Source organism: Vipera berus (genome assembly GCF_964194415.1).
Source record: "Vipera berus genome assembly, chromosome: 1".
In the NCBI taxonomy this organism is placed as follows: domain Eukaryota; kingdom Metazoa; phylum Chordata; class Lepidosauria; order Squamata; family Viperidae; genus Vipera; species Vipera berus.
In genome coordinates, this window is record NC_138202.1 from 69176784 (window position 1) to 69191004 (window position 14221).

The 14221-nt window shown below is 39.6% G+C and overlaps 1 protein-coding gene across 1 annotated transcript in view; it reads right to left on the reverse strand.

Annotated features, from left to right (window-relative positions):
• Nucleotides 1–13970, reverse strand: part of LOC308666932 (cytosolic phospholipase A2 zeta-like) — a gene marked incomplete at its 5' end in the record, with an annotated part of 29019 nt that extends 15049 nt beyond the window's left edge. Inside the window, 9 exons of the mRNA XM_081325951.1 lie at nucleotides 976–1089; nucleotides 1998–2170; nucleotides 3614–3680; nucleotides 3827–3869; nucleotides 4256–4299; nucleotides 5283–5420; nucleotides 6577–6713; nucleotides 6949–7021; nucleotides 13884–13970. Of these exons, the coding sequence (XP_081182077.1) occupies nucleotides 976–1089; nucleotides 1998–2170; nucleotides 3614–3680; nucleotides 3827–3869; nucleotides 4256–4299; nucleotides 5283–5420; nucleotides 6577–6713; nucleotides 6949–7021; nucleotides 13884–13970 (876 nt within the window). The remainder of the gene's footprint in view (nucleotides 1–975; nucleotides 1090–1997; nucleotides 2171–3613; nucleotides 3681–3826; nucleotides 3870–4255; nucleotides 4300–5282; nucleotides 5421–6576; nucleotides 6714–6948; nucleotides 7022–13883) is intronic.
• Nucleotides 13971–14221: the final 251 nt, after the last annotated feature.

Sequence of the window (14221 nt, forward strand, 5' to 3'; positions counted from 1 at the left end):
TTTTCTAACTCTGTTATGATCCAAACCTTCATACTAATGTGTTTGTTAAAACAGGAAGCATTAAGTGAAGACATTCCTTTTCTTTACATTGTTTGCTAAAAAGGTCTATAGACTTTCACATAGACAACACTTTAATTCTTTAACATCTCATAATACAATCATTGGTACAAATCACTTGTCCTCATTTACCACCATTCCAGAGTCAAGAGCTGGCCAATATAATAGAGGTACATTATTGTTGTGGGGAAAGCCAGAGGCAGGAATATGTTTGCTGCTTTGAATTGGCTAAAATTATAAAAAGCATGATTAAAAAAAAACCCTAGTGATAACAATAATATGGAATTCCAAGCTGTGTAGAGAGAAAAAAAGGAGATAGAACAAAAATAAAAAATTAAACTTTGTTATCAATTAATTACCAATTAATAAAGTAAGACAATAAGTATGCAATAATAAGAAAAAATAGAGAGCCAGTTTAGTGTGGTAGTTAAGGTATCAGGGTAGAAGCCAGGAGATGGTGAGTTCTAGTCCCATCTGAGACATAAAGCCAGCTAGGTGACCTTGGGCCAGTCACTTTCTTTCAACCCTGGGAAGGCGGCAATAGCAAGCCATTCCTGTAAAACCTTGTGATGAAGGCTTTGGGGGCTTATCCAGGCAGTCTCTGAGAATCAGATATAATTGAATAGAAGGGGGGAAATGGACCGAAAGAGAAAATATATACAGACCTCTTGAATAAATGTTTGATTGCACATATTACAAAGATATCAATATAAAATGAATAGAATGCTAAGTAAAAGAACCAAAGTTTGTTTACTGGAATGAGATGAAATATAATGGAGGAATGTCCTCTCTCTGAGATGCTGAAGTCTGAGAATATGTGATATAAAAAAGTACTTTCCCCAGCAACATTGTACAGTACAGTCAGCACCAGCTTTTATGTCATGCCTATCATTTTGACACAAAGACTTAAACATTTACCCTTCCTAGAGGTACAGTCAGTTCAATTTCCTTTCCAAGAGGGAGTTCGGAGACTGGAATAATTGCATTCCCAACCATTGAAGTCTTCACCTCTAAATCCTCACTCCATCCTTCCTAGGAACCAAGCAAAGTTGCTGTAAATCATATTATACAAAGTTACATACATGCCAGCAGGAAGTCCATCCAAAAAGAGGAAAATGGGAATGCAAACTTTAGCAGAAGGCCAATGTCAGCAGCAAAATGCCTGGGATGCCTAGAACACAAGCATTGGTTCTTCTTATGAGCTACTGCTTCTACTGCCCATCCCAAATTTTTACAGATGCAGGGGATTTTTTGGTTTCTTTAAAATTATTCTAGGTCAGACATGTCAAACACAAGGCCCGGGGGCCGGATCCGGCCCACGAAGTGGTTTCATGCGGCCCGCGAAGCCATCCTGGAAACAGTGAGGGAACGGCCCCCACTGCCTTGGCCCTGGCCCAGAGACCCTCCTCCTGACAGAGACCCTCAGATCTGTCCCACTCCTGCCCAGGCCCCCATAGGCACCCTTGATGCGAACGATGTAGAGCTGGCCACGCCCACCCAGTAGGCCATACGCACTCTGGCCATGCCCACCCAGTAGGCCACGCCCACCCTGGCCATACCCACTCGGCCCCGAGGGCAACCGCAATGCTGATGCGGCCCTCAATGAAATTGAGTTTGACACCCCTGTTCTAGGTGGATCAGGGACCACTGAGAAATAATGATAACTAGTGCTCAGTTATGGGGTTACACCACTTAACTTTATTATGGGTTCATTTAAAAATATTTTCAGGACTCAATGAAATAAAATTGCATGTTTAAGGCAGAGTTAATAGGTATCTTTTAAAAGCCACTGCTGGCAGATCAATTTACTTATTTTTCCCTTATGAATCTGTATCAAATTTATGTTTAATTATTATGTGGCCATTATATATGCCTATTTGTTGAAATGGGGATGCTTGCTCTAATAACTGAGGCTCTAGCAAGCAAATGCACCATCTTACCTCTAGTATTGCTATGGTTTGTAACAATTTCAGGTTCAGGTGAGAAGACACTTCTTTGTTCACATGAAAGATAAATGGAATCTCCTCCTGATTTTCTTCTAAATTTACTCCACAGAACGTTGTTAACTGATTTTCAAAGGACCCTGGTACTGATAGGTTAATTTGGCAATTGTCTAAAAGTGAAAAGAAGCATTTAAACCAACTGGCTTTTAGGAACACCATAAAAACATGGTAGTCCCAAAGGTGTTTTTTCAAGAGGCAACTGAACTTTCTTATTTTTCTTTGAAGACGTTTTGCTTTTCATCCAAGAAGCTTCTTCAGCTCTGACTGCTCTGACAGCTCTGGGATGAGAAGCAAAACATTTTCAAAGAGAAACAAGAAAGTCCAGCTGCCTCTTGAAAAAGCACCTTTGGGACAACCATGACCTGGATGACTGAGAATCTCCATAGACATAAAAACATGACTTTTCCACAGAACCTTAGAAACAGAATGTTTATAAGTCAACCATCTTGTCTGGTGATAGAGGAGATGGTGGTGGTGGTAGTGGTGTGTTTGTGTGTGTGTGTGTGTGTGTGTGTGTGTGTGTGTGTGTGTGTGTGTGTAAATAATGAGTGTTCCTCGAGTGCCAAAGGTATTGTGTTTACAATGTAATGCAAGTTTAATAAATTATTGCTTTGTTGTTATGTTCCTTTGATTGGTTATAACAAGAGTTAAGGTACTCAGACACCTTTGGGGACTGGACAGGCATTTAAGTTCTAGCCAACAAATACATTTTCTGCTGAAGAAATAATTCCTTATTGAAGTAACCTGAACATAAGAACTGAACAATACTAAGCAAAAGCAGGGTATTAAGAAAATCCAGACTATTATTTTTCCCATACATGAGCCTATTTTCAACATTTTTAAAGAAAATCTATCTCTCTCGAAAAATTGTACTGTATCACCTGAAACAATTCTAAGCAAACTGTACCCTGTTACAGTAAGCAAATACTTTCCCTTTCAAAACTATAAGGCAGCAGAGACTTCGGCTGATTAGTATAATATGAAATAAATCAGAAAATCAGAAGTCAAAGAACTGGGGGGGGGGAAACAAGAAACAACACAACCTGTAGAGTCTCTTCTTAAGAAACAAAGTTCCTGGCTAAAGACACTCTTTGGGAATTTAGTTTAGGATTTTCAGAATTATAGCTAAGAATGCCAGCCTGGGAAACGTCACTGTGGCACAAACAACAAAGTAAAAAATCCAGAACAGGGCAGCAAAAATCCCAGCAACATAACAGCAAAGAAGCAAATTTTTGCCACCCAGATCTAGGAGCCCTAAAGTAAAGACGACCAGTTTAAGTCATGCAGGTTTGCTTTCCATTGGTTATGGGGCCTGGAGCAAAGACACAGCTTAATAATTGACTTTCTAGAGATAAAACTTTCTGTAATAATTATTGTGCAATATCACAGTGTATCTGTACCATATATACCTCTGTACCTTCAGAGATTAGTCCATGTGAAAAATATGTACTTGATTAACCATATTTGTTTCACTCATATTAGCACTGTGTTTATGAGACAGGGCAAGTTGGGATTGCCTTCTTTCCAAGATCTGTGGTTAACAAAGGACCTACCCTTTATCATCCATGGGGCCATCTTACTTTTATTGATAGATCCTTTAATACACAGACAAGGTTGTGCCTACATGAAAAAAACAAAAAAACCAATTGGGGGGAAATGGCCATGCAAATGTGTTAATTATTCTTTTATTTTTAGGGTTAAAAATATATTTAAAAATCATTTATCTATTAAGAGTCTCAATAACCATTATTATTCCCTTTACTCACCACAAGAACTCCATTAGTAATGACCCTAGAGGAAGGATGCTTGCTGTTGAAATAAAAATACTTGCTTAATTTTCTGATTACCGGTATATAAATAAAAAAACAGTACGATGAAAATAATAACATTCCATAGGTACGTAAACTGTAAAAATTGCAGTTCTAGAAGAAAATTAGTCCAAAAATATAAAAATAGTCGGAATAAATGGTATTACATTAGAAAGGCTTTGGAGAGGTTTTCAAGATTCTGTTAATAAACTTTACAAAAAAAAACATTCATGAAATTCCTGTAATGTCTGTTTCTCAATCTGGCTACCATGAAGAGCTGACAAATAACTGCGGTGCTCCAATAATAGCTTAGGTTTAAATGGAACATGAATTAAAGAATATGTCTGCATATTATTACATCATGATGGAGGAAAGGAAACACCTCACCATTTTTCCAATGAAAATTCAACATCCAGTTCTGCTCTTTTCTCCTTGAACGGTGAGACAAAAGTTAAGTTAAAACAGTGTCAAGATATTCACAGCTACACAAATGCTTATGCATGTCTCTGCTTCCTTAATTAATTTTTACTATAGTTCTGTCTATATCAGTGTTAACTAAATCAAATAAATAGGTATTTATTCTATCAATGTAGTTGTTCACAACTTAATTTCTTGTGCTGTCATACACTACACTACTTAATTAGCATCTTGTGACTAATTCATACCATATAGCTTATTTCAAAACAAAAACAAAAAAAGAAAAATCACATCATCTTCTATTGAAAATATTGAGTGTTTTTCCAGATGTTGCAATAAGTGAATAATGTGCTCCAACACTCCTCAAGAACACCAGGTTGACAAATTAAACTTGTCTGGCTCACAAATAAGAGTTCAGCTATTTAGAATGATGTTTCATTATAGTGAAAATGGGTTCATTATAGGTATAAAATGGGTTACCATGTTGTGATCTATAAAAGCATTGATCCCGGGAATCTGAAAAATGTAGCATTACTACCCTTTTTTATTTAACCTCACTCAGAAGGAAGTCCTAACCTCAAATTAACATATTAAGAATGACAACGGACAGATAGTAACTGATTTCAAGAAGAAATGTGGAAGGAATATATGGAAAGTCTGTACTATAGAAATATCAATATCTGAGATACTTTAGAACAGGGGTCCCCAACCCCCAGTCCGTGGACTAGTACCAGGCTGCGGAATGCCAGCAACCGGTCCACACAAACAAGGAAAAACCCATCCACAGAATGCAGGCAGCACACAAAACCACACCCCCTCTGGTCCGTGGAAAACCTCTCTCCACATAACCAGTTCCCGGTGCCCAAAAGGTTGGGGACCTCTACTTTAGAAGACATTACCTGGTTACCACTCTCTAATATTTTAATATCAAGTTAAAACAAAACTCAAGTCATTACCAAATGAGAAGGCTAAATACCTATATAAAAGAATATCTCACCTCAGAATTTAGCACAAATGTATGTGTCAGATTCTGTCCTGGGGCAATATTGCTTAGGTCAAAAGCAACAGAAGTATCATAACTGTTCAGACTGCTCAGCAAAATGCCTCGGTTGTAGAATGATAACTCCAGAATATTCTGCAAAGTGCAAATGAGAGGCTATTTTAACAAGTAACAAATGTTTTCCCATGTATTAATGTTTAAACGATTGTCTATTGTACTCCTTTCCTGTCCTTGCTCAGAGGCTCTGTTAGTGTTGCTGTTATCACATTTCAAACACATGCAAGCTACGGAGATTTTCTCAGTAAAGATACCTTTTCCTACACACAGTGGTGGGATTCAGCCAGTTCGCACCAGTTCGGCAGAACCAGTAGCTAACTTTTTTTGTTGCTCAGGCCCAGAATGGACTTCCAGAAGTGGCATCCACACAGAGAACCGGCTGTTCACATATCTGAATCCCACCACTGCCTACACATCATACTTTTTCACTCTTTTTAAAGCCTTTCTTTTGCAATATCTGCCTTTCAGAAAAAGAGTCAATTTGCTTAAAAGTAAAAAAGTGACAGAGCCAAATCATATGCAATGAAACATCTGATGAGTTTAGGCACCTGGTAACATTTATTCATAGCTCTTTCATTGTATATTGAACTCTTTCAACTTAGCAGTTAGTCATTTTTGACACTGGCAGACAGAGCTGGTGGTTCATCAGCTCATTTATCTTTCAGTTTGCTATACCTTTACCCACACATGGACCTAAATGCATCAAAATTCTTCTCCAACTGAAGAAAAATGATTTTAAGTACACCTTGGATTAATATCAAACTTTCATCCTTATTAGTGGTGAAAGGAACAGGAGCATGATTATCACATGGTGACCAACTACCACTGCACATAACAGATAGTCTGACAGAAAGCTATTCAAAAGATACATCCAGCTGGGTTAGTGATCATGGGCAAATTTGATGGACTGGGCAGTGAAAGTTTGTCATTTCCCTAAACACTGGTGATCAAATCAGTCATTAAAGCAAAGTTGCTTGTGAATTAGTTCTAATCTAAATATTATCCAATTTTTCAGTGCTATGTTTTCTGTATTTTCATTCAGAATGTTACGCAGAAGTGAAAATCTCAGCTGGTTACCTTGTTCATCATAGTTTTGTAGCAGAATTTGAAGAGTTTGGAAAAAAACATTTTTGCCACATTTTTGTCGTATGATATAGCTGAGTAGACCTTGTGTGACAAAGCTTGGCTCCTCTGGGCTGATATAAATAATGGGAATGAAAAAGAACAAGCTCACCTTTACAGCACTATGGATTCGGTATTGGAAAGTTTCATTCCATTCAGGATCACTGCTGTTATAGACAACTGGAGTTCTTTTTATCAATGGAGATGCCGTAGGAAGTTTCAAGGCCACATAACAATCTGATTTAGACACTATAGTAATCAGGAAAAAATGCAAGGATAGAAAAAGCCTAAAAAAGCTATTTTTCTTCATCTATCAACAGTATTTTGTAGTCTCTTTCAACTCAGTAGATACGAAGAGAGATCAAGGCCAAAATCCTAAACTACAATACAACCAATACCGTAATGAATTGGTGTGCTGTGAAGAATAATTATCATTTATATCTTGAACAACATAATCCACAACCAATTTAAATAGATTACTTACATATATCTAGGCCATGGATGTTTCTGGCTCTCAAGATTTTTACTGTGAGATTATAGTAAGGATGCACCTCAAACTGAAACAAGATAAATAATTTATTTTAATTTATATGGTGTTTTCCCTGGTGAGCTAAACATCAATAACAACATTTATTAAAAAGGCTAAAATAATTTCTGGTGATATTATCTGTATATTAAAATTTTGGACACGCAGTGATCATGTATCCTAGCAAAAGATGTTACATATGTGCATAAGCGTAGTCAGTAGCATATGCCTTTTTAAAAATATCAAACATGCAAAGAAACAAAAATAAGTCCAAATATATCTGTATTACATCCAGAAATGCCAACTTTGCAACCAATATTTCTCATCCATAAGTATGGCACCCTAAGAATACCTGCATACATGCAAATGCTTCTCTGGGATCAGTAACGCAGCAGGGATTGCTTTTTCCTTCCAGTAACATATACCTAAAACCAGTTTATTGCATTTGGCAATTGTACAAAAAAAAAAATCTCATTGTCAACCAATATAATTCATTTAATTTGAAATCAAGTGAAAAATTGATTTAAATTATTTTATTAAAACAAATTAACGGCAATTCTTTTATAAGAAGTTGCCTCAAACAAAATGAGTTTGACATGCCTGCTCTTGATAGTTGAATGCTCCAAAATAAATTCTAGACCAGGCCTGTACATGCAGCCTACCAAGCACCCTTGGACAGAGCACAGACTTTAAAAAAAAAGTAATAAAATCACCACCACTGCCCTGAAAGTCATGTTGCCTAGTGCCTCCATGGCTTACCATGACCACAAGCTCCAACACTGTAGATGCTCCTCTAGTCACCAAATCATTGATTAGCCCACCAGCATTCCTTTGCAGACCACAAAGATTTTTAATTTATCAGTGTGGGCCTTTCCCTTCTACAAGTTGCACAGATCTCTTCTAGATTTTCCTCTTGCCTTTCCAAGTCTGTCAATGAGCAAGAATTGACTTTGTAGGGAAGCATATAATCATTTGATGTATATTTAACGTATGTTCTACCTTTATTTACCAATTATATAATATTTGTATGCAATCCACATGGCGAGGTTTAATAATAATAAGTTGGAAGGGACCTTGGAGGTCATCTAGTCCAACCCCCTGCTCAGGCAGGAAAACCTATACCATTTCAGGCAAATGGCTGGCCAGTCTCTTCTTAAAAACTTCCAGTGTTGGAGCATTCACCACTTCTGGAGGCAGGTTGTTCCACTGGTTAATTGTTCTAACTGTCAGGAAGTTTCTCCTTAGTTCTAGGTTGCTTCTCTCCTTGACTAGTTTCCATCCATTGCTTCTTGTCCTGCTTTCAGGTGCTTTGGAGAATAGCTTGACTCCCTCTTCTTTGTGGCAGCCCCTGAGATATTGGAACACTGCTATCATGTCATCCCTCACCCTTCTCTTCATTAAACTACACATACCCAATTCCAGCAACCGTTCCCTATATGTTTTAGTCTCCAGTCCCCCAATCATCTTTGTTGCTCTTCTCTGTACTCTTTCTAGAATCTCGACATCTTTTTTACATCGTGGTGACCAAAACTGGATGCAGTATTCCAGGTGTGGCCTTACCAAGGCATTGTAAAGTGGTATTAGTACTTCACATGATCTTGATTCTATCCCTCTGTTAATGCAGCCTAGCACTGTGTTGGCTTTTTTGGCAGCTGCATCACACTGCTGGTTCATATTTAAGTGATTGTCCACTAGGACTCTGAGATCTCTCTCACAGTTACTACTATTGAGCAAGGTACCACCTATACTATACCTGTGCATTTGATTTTTCCTGCCTAAATGTAGAACCTTACTTTTTTCACAACTGAATTTCATTTTGTTAGATAGCGCCCAGTGTTCAAGTCTGTCCATATATTCCTGTATCTTAAGCCTATCTTCTGGAGTATTGGCTATTCCTGCCAGCTTGGTGTCATCTGCAAATTTGATGAGTGCCCCATCTATCCCCTCATCCAAATCGTTGATGAAGATGTTGAAGAGCACTGGGCCCAGAACATATATTTAAAATCATAAGATTAAAACATAAAAGCAGGGCTTTTTTTCTCATAGAACACTCAGAATGGCGTTCCGGCACCTTTTTTTGCACACAAAAAAAAGCTTTTGCACAAGCTATGCTACTCCCTCTATTGGCTTTCAAAAGCCTATTGGCTTTCGAAAGCCAATAGGAATTGCTGCTGAGCGCACCAAAAGACCTGGCTAGCAAACGTTGAACCAGCTAGCGAAAGCAAGTAGGCAGGAACTTTGCATCCCTCCCTGCTGCCCAACTACACCATCTCAACTAGGTAAGTAAGAGAGAACAAGGAGTGGGAGGTGGGTTCTACGGAGTCCATGTGCACTCCATCCTTGTGCTCACCCATGTCAGCCAGGCTGGTGGCCTACCTGGTGCTGGACCTGCGCCACTGTTGCCTCGCCCTGTGTGCATAAGTGGCCGCCCTGCATCGCCTGGCCTGCACTGCCCACCCCGCATAGCCCCACCATATAGAACGGGCCCTGCTGCTCCCACAGCACCAGCAGCGCCGCCCCACCCGACTCACCCCCACCTCCTGCACCCGCCAAGATGAGAGTTCCAGCACTTTTTTTTAGAAAAAAAGCACTGCTGGTTACAGTATTGTGTAAAGAAGGTATAGAGTAGACAATCTGATATCCTCCAGATAACTCTGACCTGATCCCCATCATCAAGGCCAATGGCAAAGAACTGTGAGAGTGCTAGTTCAAAATATCTGAAATACATCTGGGTCTATTCCTAGGTACTTTAAACTAATTAAATTCATTATTTTATAATGTTAGAAATACTGGAACAGATCATTGAAGATCCTTAATTTCATTAGGTATGAATAGTACAGTAGTAATATTATAGTAAAATTTAGCATTTGGTCAGAGAAATGTCATTTGTAGGGTTGTTAACAAAATAGAAATGGTTTTCTCACTGCACCATTGGGATTTTCTATCCAGCCACTAACTAGACCCAACCATTCTAAGTTTCTTAGATCAACCAAGGTCAGCTAAGAGCTAGCCCTACTGTAAATGCTACAATGAAGATGTAAAAAAAAGCAGTTAGCAGCACAACAGCACTTAGACTTATATACTGCTTCACGGGGCTTACAGCCCTCTCTCAGCATACTGCCCCCAATAATCTGGGTCTTCATTTTACTGACTTCAGAAGGATAAAAGGCTGAGTCAACCCTGAGTCAGTCAGAATCGAACACCTGGGGTGAGTAGTTAGTTAGCTTGCAGTACTACATTCTAACCACAGCGGCACCAGGGCTCTTTAAGCTCTTTAAGGGTAATCTGGCCGTGGAATTGGAGATAGTGAGCTCCACTTCACTGGTTGTGTTCAAGAAAATATGAATATCTATCTGTCATGAAAGAATAAATTTGGATTCTTGCATCGAATAAGGCCCCTTTATGGATTACTGCCTTGTCGTGGCGAAGGGGCTTGCGTAATTCAATGAAGCTATGAGCTATGCCATGCAGGGCCACCCAAGACGGAAAGGTCATAGCAGAGAGTTCTGACAAAACGTGATCCACTGGAGAAGGAAATGGCAAACCACTCCAGTATCTTTGCCATGAAAACCCTATGGACAGTACCAAAAGGCAAAACGATATGATGCTGGAAGATGAGCCCCTCAGGTCGGAAGGCGTCCAATATGCTACTGGGGAAGAGCAGAGGGCTAGTACTAGTAGCACCAGAAAGAATGAAGCGACTGGGCCAAAGCCGAAAGGACGCTCAGCCGTGGATATGTCTGGTGGTGAAAGGAAAGTCCGATGCTGTAAAGATTTTTTCTCAATAGGAACCTGGAATGTAAGATCCATGAATCAAGGAAAGCTGGACGTGGTCAAACAAGAGATGACAAGACTAAACATCGACATCTTAGGTATCAGCGAACTAAAATGGACAGGAATGGGTGAATTTAATTCAGATGACTATCAGGTATACTACTGCGGGCAAGAATCCCTCAGAAGAAATGGAGTAGCCTTCATAGTCAATAAAAGAGTAGGAAAAGCAATACTAGGATACAATCCTCAAAATGACAGAATGATCTCAGTTCGAATCCAAGGCAAACCATTCAATATCACAGTAGTCCAAGTCTATGCCCCAACCACCGGTGCAGAAGAGGATGAAATTGACCGGTTCTATGAAGCTCTACAGCACCTTATAGAACTAACACCAAAAAATGATGTCCTTATCATCATGGGGGATTGGAATGCTAAAGTAGGAAGCCAAAAGATAACCGGAATAACAGGCAAGTTTGGCCTTGGAGTACAAAATGAAGCAGGGCACAGGCTGATAGAATTTTGTCAAGAGAATACGATGGTCATAGCAAACACTCTTTTCCAACAACCCAAGAGACGGCTTTACACATGGACATCACCAGACGGTCAACACAGAAATCAGATTGACTATATGCTCTGCAGCCAAAGATGGAGAAGCTCTATACAGTCAGTAAAAACAAGACCAGGAGCTGACTGTGGCTCAGACCATGAGCTTCTTGTTGCAAAGTTTAGGCTTAAATTAAAGAAAGTAGGGAAAAGCGCTAGGCCAGTCAGGTATGAATTAAATCATATCCCTGTTCAATATACAGTAGAGGTGACAAATAGATTTAAGGAATTAGATCTGATAGACAGAGTGCCTGAAGAACTATGGACAGAGGTTCGCAACATTGTACAACAGGTAGCAACCAAAACCATCCCAAAGAAAAAGAAATGCAAGAAAGCAAAATGGCTGTCTGAGGAAGCTTTGCAAATAGCTGAGGAAAGGAGGGAAGCGAAAGACAAGGGAGAAAAAGAAAGATATGCCCAATTAAATGCAGAATTCCAAAGAATAGCTAGAAGAGACAAGAATGTCTTCTTAAATGAACAATGCAAAGAAATAGAAGAAAACAATAGAATAGGGAGGACCAGAGATCTTTTCAAGAAAATTGGAGAGATGAAGGGAACGTTCAATGCAAAAATGGGCATGATAAAGGACCAAAATGGCAGGGACCTAACAGAGGCAGAAGAGATTAAGAAGAGGTGGAAAAATTACACAGAAGAACTATACAAGAATGAGCTTAACGTCCCTGATAATCACAATGAGGTGGTCACTGACCTCGAGCCAGACATCCTAGAATGTGAAGTGAAGTGGGCCTTACAAAAGCTGAGCAACAACAAAGCTAGTGGAGGTGACAGTATTCCAGCTGAGCTATTCAAAATCTTAAAAGACGATGCAGTAAAAGTGCTACACTCAATTTGTCAGCAAATTTGGAAAACTCAACAGTGGCCACAGGATTGGAAAAGATCAGTTTACATTCCAATTCCAAAGAAAGGCAGTGCCAAAGAATGTTCAAACTATCGCACCATTGCACTCATTTCTCATGCTAGTAAAGTTATGCTTAAAATTCTACAAGCTAGACTGCAGCAGTATGTGGATCGAGAACTACCAGAAGTACAGGCAGGATTTCGAAGAGGCAGAGGAACAAGAGATCAAATTGCTAACATTCGCTGGATCATGGAGAAAGCTAGAGAGTTCCAGAAAAACATCTACTTCTGCTTCATTGACTATGCTAAAGCCTTTGATTGTGTGGATCATAACAAACTGTGGCAAGTCCTTAAAGAGATGGGCATACCAGACCATCTTATTTGTCTCTTGAGAAACCTATATGCAGGCCAAGAAGCAACAGTGAGAACTGGACACGGAACCACTGATTGGTTCAAAATTGGAAAAGGAGTCCGGCAAGGCTGTATACTGTCGCCCTGCCTATTTAACTTATATGCAGAGCACATCATGAGAAAGGCGGGGCTAGATGAATCAGAAGTTGGAATTAAGATTGCCGGAAGAAACATCAACAACCTAAGATATGCAGATGATACCACTCTAATGGCAGAAAGTGAAGAGGATCTAAAGAGCCTCTTGTTGCGAGTGAAGAAGGAGAGTGCAAAACTTGGGTTGAAACTAAACATTAAGAAAACCAAGATCATGGCATCCGGCCCTCTCAATTCCTGGCAAATAGATGAGGAAGAAATGGAGGTAGTGACAGATTTTATTTTCCTGGGCTCCAAGATCACTGCAGATGGGGACTGTAGCCAAGAAATTAAAAGACGCTTGCTCCTCGGGAGGAAAGCCATGTCAAATCTAGACAGCACACTAAAAAGCAGAGACATCACCCTGTCAACAAAAGTGCGTATAGTCAAGGCGATGGTCTTCCCAGTTGCAATGTATGGCAGTGAAAGCTGGACCATAAGAAAGGCTGAGCGCCAAAGAATTGAAGCCTTTGAACTATGGTGCTGGAGAAGACTCCTGCGAGTCCCTTGGACTGCAAGGCGATCAAACCGGTCAGTCCTAGAGGAGATCAACCCTGACTGCTCTTTAGAAGGCCAGATCCTGAAGCTAAAACTCAAATACTTTGGCCATCTAATGAGAAGGAAGGACTCACTGGAGAAGAGCCTAATGCTAGGAAAGATTGAGGGCAATAGAAGAAGGGGACGACAGAGAATGAGGTGGCTGGATGGAGTCACTGAAGCAGTAGGTGTGAGCTTAAATGGACTCCAGAAGATGGTAGAGGACAGGAAGGCCTGGAGGAACATTGTCCATAGGGTCGCGATGGGTCGGACACGACTTCACAGCTAACAACAACAATCTTTTATAATTAATTTTATTACATGTTTTTATCCAGCATTAGACTATACTCAATGTATTTTTATTGTCAGGTCAGTATGACTTAGTCTCTGAAGGTAGCTAGGTAAAACTAAGTAGAATAAGGAGTTGGCTGAGATGAGTCACATGACCCCATCGAACTCTTGATTCTAGAGATGCGTTTAGTTATCTGCTTATTATAATAGGAAACATATTATTTTGTCTAAGTCAATACTTGCCTAAGGATTTATTAAGGATATTAAGTACATTTATATTCACATACTTCCATGTCTTTTTTCTTGATAATGTTAACAGCCAGAAGTGGCAGCATTCGAGTCGATAGCCTGCCGAGCATTGCTGAAAGCAACATCAACAAGAGAGCATGCTGAGCCTGTGGTAAAAACACAGTGAAAACACAAAGGCTTTTGATGCCACCAAACAGTAGCTATCTCATTATGTCCTATCCCATCATTTAAGTTACCTTATGCAGCTTGCTCTTACTCCTGCCTCTCTAAAAATAAAAACACAGTAATTATGAAAATGACCTACAGAGATCTGTAGCTTTGCTTTAAGGACTTGAGTGAAATATTTGTGTTCTGAACCAGGAAATGCCAGTTTAAT